This window comes from Diadema antillarum, unplaced genomic scaffold (genome assembly GCF_040938485.1).
Source record: "Diadema antillarum isolate AM-2024a unplaced genomic scaffold, OU_Dant_1.0 scf00000192, whole genome shotgun sequence".
Taxonomy (NCBI): domain Eukaryota; kingdom Metazoa; phylum Echinodermata; class Echinoidea; order Diadematoida; family Diadematidae; genus Diadema; species Diadema antillarum.
Window position 1 is genome coordinate 2,992,382 of NW_027271081.1, and position 5,979 is coordinate 2,998,360.

The window sequence follows — 5,979 nt, forward strand, 5'->3', positions numbered from 1 at the left end:
TCAATTCTAATACTGCTATTGTGAACTTGTTTGCTTATATGAGAAATTGAATATTCAGAATAAGCTAACAAGTTGAGACGAAGTTGAATAATCATTGCCAAAAATATATGCGCATTCAATGAACGATTTTTTTTTAAATTTTATATATTATATACAATATGACACAGGCTTCAGATGGCCATTATCTTACATATCCTAAATTTACTTATCCCTGTCTAGTATAAATTCAGTGGGGAAAAAATACTTGCAATACGTAATTTTCAAATATGATTTGATAACATGTGTCTAAGTCTTCACATTTTGATCTCTGTATAACTTGGTGCTCTGGATAAATCACCTGTATTAATACTTGTGTGTGTGTGTGTGTGTGTGTGTGTGTGTGTGCATTCGATGACAAGCAAGGCTTCTAATTTTGGCGTAATGGCGTAAATACAACTTTTATATTTGATGTCGTTGTTTAAGTTACCAAAAAATGAGAAATGTTATGGGGAAAATATAAATCAATCCGTTCATACACATACACACACACAGCACACACAACACACACACACACACAATGTGACAACGCACTCTCAAGGGGAAGGTATGATTCGTATTGTACTTCAAAGTTACGAACCACAGTTCCGATGAAGGATAAGGAAAGGCAGTTGTGTCTCTTCTTCATTCCGATCATACGACGAAACGCAGAATTGAGAAAAGTCACAAATTCAATGAACCACTCTTGTACAGTGTCCTTATGCTCCATTTAAATACAGAGTCAGAAAAAAGGACATGAGACATGGTAACGGTATACGGTGACATTTTTATTCATTTCATGGAGATATCAATTATTTTCTTTAAATGGAACTCAATTATTTAACAGCCATTGACGTTTTTATTTGGGAACATGGTCCCACCCAACTTCACGTGCAGAGTCAAACAAGCTTGCACAATTGTAGTAATCTGTTATTTAGGTACAGACGCATTTCTCTATTACGCACATAAGTATAATTCCATAAGTATTTTTTTCTCTCTTTTGAGATGAAAATGTATTGACAAATAGTGATAAATAGCTAACATTTAGAACATATTCTTCTTTCTTTCTTTTTTTTTGGCGGGAGAGGCGGAGGGAGGGAGATGGCTCCGTCACTTTAGCGTTTGCTGTTATCTCTTGATTTATGGAAGCAGGTAGATGTTAAAACAAGTAGCTTTAAGCAAGTCGGTGCGTCTCTTTCGGTACTCTGTTTAGAAAGTATAATCAGTTTGCATTTACACAATTTACAAATCCAATAAGCGAAGCAATAATCGAGCGCCAGTTTAAACCTCTTCATCTTCTTCCTCCTCGTCGAATTCCCCTTCTTCCTCGGCGGTGGCGTCCTGGTACTGCTGGTACTCGGACACCAAATCGTTCATGTTGCTCTCAGCCTCAGTGAACTCCATCTCGTCCATGCCCTCGCCAGTGTACCAGTGGAGGAAAGCTTTCCGCCGGAACATGGAGGTGAACTGCTCCGAGACTCGCTTGAAGAGCTCCTGGATGGCGGTGCTGTTGCCGATGAAGGTGGCTGACATCTTGAGACCACGCGGTGGGATGTCACAGACGGCGGTCTTGACATTGTTGGGGATCCACTCGACGAAGTAGCTGCTGTTCTTGTTCTGGATGTTGAGCATCTGTTCATCGACTTCCTTCATGGACATACGACCACGAAACATAGCAGCTACGGTGAGGTAGCGGCCGTGGCGGGGATCGCAAGCTGCCATCATGTTCTTAGCGTCGAACATCTGCGCGGTCAGCTCTGGAACGGTGAGGGCGCGGTATTGTTGGCTTCCTCGGCTGGTCAGTGGAGCGAAGCCTGGAATGAAGAAATGGAGTCGAGGGAAGGGAACCATGTTGACTGCCAGCTTGCGGAGATCAGCGTTGAGCTGTCCAGGGAACCGGAGGCAGGTGGTAACACCACTCATGGTAGCAGACACCAGATGATTCAAATCACCGTAGGTTGGTGTGGTGAGCTTGAGGGTCCTGAAGCAGATGTCGTAGAGGGCTTCGTTGTCAATACAGAATGTCTCTTCAGTGTTCTCGACCAACTGATGCACTGACAACGTGGCATTGTAAGGTTCCACCACAGTGTCCGAAACCTTTGGAGACGGCACCACGCTGTACGTGGTCATCATGCGATCTGGGTATTCCTCTCGGACTTTGCTCATCAGCAATGTGCCCATACCGGAACCAGTACCACCTCCTAGAGAATGAGTAAGTTGGAAACCCTGTGAAAGCAAAAAGATCAAAATCCGTATTACTCATGACCTCATGAAACATCATCTTCATAAACTGAAGGCGACACTGCCATCGCGCCTATGCTTTTTTTTTCTCGCATGGCTCCTATCCTTAATAAAGGTGATGAATATGGCCGATAGCCGACACAAACGAGTAAGAATCCCACTTGGGCCCTGTTTCATAACGCTGTTCGTAAAGTTACGAACAACTTACGAGTGACTGGTGATCAAAGATCTGATGTGCTATACTTATCAGAATTTCCATAATTCAGCGCAAGAACTGATCACCAGTTGCTCGTAAGTCATTCGTAACTTTACAAACAGCTTTATGAACCCCCCCCCCCCCCCCGTAATAAAGAGGGAAATAGTGACGGTGAAAACAGCCTGATAAACCACTAAAACCTACCAACTGACAAAAATCTGATATACTAGAATTTTGTGACGACACCTGATTGCAGAGTTCGATACTGAAGATTTTGAAGATTATTTTGTAAGCTGTCTTACAATTGCTCGCTCATTACCACCTGGTCAAATCTGAGCAAATTCAAGTAGAGATCATCACCTGAAGGCAGTCACAGCTTTCCGATTCCTTCCTGACGACATCGAGCACGGAGTCGACCAACTCGGCTCCCTCCGTGTAGTGGCCCTTGGCCCAGTTGTTGCCTGCTCCGCTCTGGCCGAAGACGAAGTTGTCCGGTCTAAAGATCTGACCAAAGGGCCCCGATCGAACCGAGTCCATGGTGCCGGGCTCGAGGTCCACGAGCACCGCCCTTGGGACGTACTTGCCTCCAGTGGCCTCATTGTAGTAGACGTTGATTCGCTCTAGCTGAAGGTCGGAGTCGCCATGGTAGGTTCCGGTCGGATCGATGCCATGCTCGTCACAGATCACCTCCCAGAACTGGTAGGATAAGAAGAACTCCATTATTTAGACAAAACAGAACTGAAACACAAGTTACTCACAACCCTTCCACAGAATCGAAAAAAAAAAAATCATCTTTTCTTTTTATTAGTGAATACGCATTTTTTTAATACCCCCTCCTTAAGATAGTGTAATGATAATGGTTTTCTTTATCCGGGGACCTTCTTCATTGTTGGCACTGCTCTACCAGAGGACCCTGCCATTATGAATTTACTCTTTAGAGAGTATAATATGATAATGTTAAGGACTATACCACCGGGCCATTCCGAGGCATACATTCAAGTTATCGGAAACTCAATTTGTGCATATAAGGGCGCCTCCATGTGGACCTGTCTGGTATAGGAGTTCTTTCATCATTTTGTCGATGTTTGTTCTCCTCACCCACTCATCTACCTTGGGAGATAAAAATCAGAATGTTGATCGAACTTACATAATCGCCTCCTGTTGATACACTGTACTGGTAATCTTGGTGATAAAATTTTACAGGCCGCCTAACCTCCACCATTATTGATTCTTGTTATTACCTGAATAGCGTTGGCCCCTTTCTACTCATTGATTTTCTCTCCTATCCCCTCACATGTCGTACATGTAATTTTTATGTTAAGACTGTAAGTACAGGAAGTGCGCAATGCAAACGCATATTTCTTGTGTTGATCTTTCATACATATACCCTGCATGGCCGGCGCAGCCGTGCGAGTTTTTTTCAACCAGGAAGTGGCACTGAAATAGAAATAGATAGATATCTTGAAGTATGGCGGCGGTATGTTTTGTCTCTGAAGACCTTTTTTTTTAATAACATTTGCTTGTCAGCTGAAAAAACCCGGAAGTGGACGGGAGAAGAGATGAGCCGGCTTTTTTTTCTTTTTTTTTTTTTTGCTTGTTAGCTCATGAAACCCGGAAGTGGGCCTCCACACTTTTGAAAACGCTGCGCCGGCCCTGCGGATCAGCACTTCATGGCTACAAGAATACATTTAAATATACCGCCCCCCCCCCCCCCGAAAGAAAAAAAAAATACAATGGGACCCTCCGCAACGATAACTAAAAAAAAAAATAGTGAATTAATCCAAATACAACTTCAGGGTATGAAACTGTAACTTATTACCCACATCTTTCAGAAAACCCCATCCACTTTGCTTCAGAGGTCAAAGAGAAATGAGGATCTTTGTTGAGCATGTCAGGAATCCCTTCCCTCCAAGTTCTGTCCATTGTGTTCACATATTAATACAGCATGAAGTTCCAAGAGCATCAAAGTGCTAAACTTGGAAGAAACAGACCCATGACATGTTTTACAACTATCCACATTTCTCTGTGACCACTTAACCGAATTGAATCGGGTTTTCTGCACAATATAGTTAAGATGTAGTTGTACTTTTAGGCCCTGAAATAGCATATGATATAACCAATATGTTATAACATGTTCTGCTGTAATTACCATTATTCTTAGGGGCGATCGATTGGATCTACCAGCAAAAAGTATTCAAACCAAGATTCTGTAAATGATATTGTGTGTCCATCATTACTAAATTACTAATTATTTGCTTAATACAAAACATGGAATTGTATCTTCTCCTAAACTGAACATAAATGTGACGTTTCCATACACTGTTTTTAATCAGAAAGTGAACTGAAATGTCAATACTATGTTCAGCAACGGCGATATGACAATAACTGAATATTGGCTTACTGACTTGCGTTATACGAACTAACACTTCACAGTTCTGCTATGCACTTTTAAAACTAGTGGGAATCGCCACATGTCGGAAGTAACAATTTATAGGTTGAGCTACCCTGTGAAACAACATTTACGTCGCCCCATCGTTATTATGATTTTGCACTATCATTTGAATTGAAATGCTTTGTCGAACAAAAAAAAAAAAGAGATAAAGTTTCTTATAAATCTCATAATTTGTAAGGTTGGTGCAACGATTTATATCTGAAAATGTCACCATTTGAGAACAATCTATCAATATTCGGGCATTAATGCGAGAGGGTGGACACATTACCTTGGCTCCAATTTGGTTACCACACTGACCAGCCTGAATATGGACGATTTCCCTCATTTTTTGTCGATGTTTGGCTCTATCGCAAGAATTAAAGAAGTACAACGGCGAAGTCTCTTCCTTTCGTGCAGACTAGCACAGCCTCTCCAGCACTGGTGCAAGACGGAACTAAATTCAAACTGGCAAGTTGCAATACAAACCGCCTATTAAATCCCAACCGTCATCCTATGTAATGTCCTGTCTATGACATGTCGTCATTAGGGATTCTCTCAAAAGTTCGACCTGCTAAGTTTGTTCGACGAGTTTATATCTCTGAACTCTGTGGACTAAAGTGTCCACTGAACAGTTTCATCGGTTTGTCTAATCCGTAAAAATGGCATTGGCCTATCAGCGTATCCGGGCACTTACCCCCTGGGCAACTACCCTCCGGATAACTACCACCCGGATAATTACCCCCCAGGTCTATTCCCCCTTAGGGCAACTACCCCCGGACAACTACCCTCCTAGGGCAATCATCCTCCAGGGCCATTACCCCCTAGGAAAACTACCACCCGGTCATCTACCCTCCTAGGGCAACTACCCCCAAGGGCAATTACCCCTAGGACATCTACCCCCCGGATAACTACCCCCTGGGTAACTACCCCCTGGATGACTACCCCCCGGATAACTACCCCCCAGATAACTACCACCCGGATAACTACCCCCTGGATAACTACCCCCCGGATAACTACCCCCTGGATAACTACCCCCAGGAGAACTACCCCCTGGGTAACTACCCCCCGGAGAACTACCCCCCGGATAACTACCCCC

General features: G+C 43.2%; 1 protein-coding gene across 1 annotated transcript; it reads right to left on the minus strand.

The window, feature by feature from the left end:
• Positions 1 to 1,296: 1,296 nt before the first annotated feature.
• Positions 1,297 to 5,229, minus strand: LOC139723543 (tubulin beta chain-like). Its single transcript, XM_071634784.1, has 3 exons — positions 5,173 to 5,229; positions 2,813 to 3,148; positions 1,297 to 2,241 (listed from the first exon to the last, which is right to left on the minus strand). Exons 1-3 carry the CDS (start codon positions 5,227 to 5,229, stop codon positions 1,297 to 1,299), a joined length of 1,338 nt encoding a protein of 445 aa, XP_071490885.1.
• Between the last annotated feature and the right edge of the window lie 750 nt (positions 5,230 to 5,979).

Bases quoted from the DNA above. Each gene is read 5' to 3' on its own strand.
- LOC139723543 (XM_071634784.1), bottom strand. From the start codon at position 5,229: ATGAGGGAAATCGTCCATATTCAGGCTGGTCAGTGTGGTAACCAAATT. The intron at 3,149-5,172 runs GTAATGTGTCCA...TTATCCTACCAG, and splicing joins GTAACCAAATTGGAGCCAAG to TTCTGGGAGGTGATCTGTGA. The intron at 2,242-2,812 runs GTGATGATCTCT...TTGCTTTCACAG, and splicing joins AAAGCTGTGACTGCCTTCAG to GGTTTCCAACTTACTCATTC.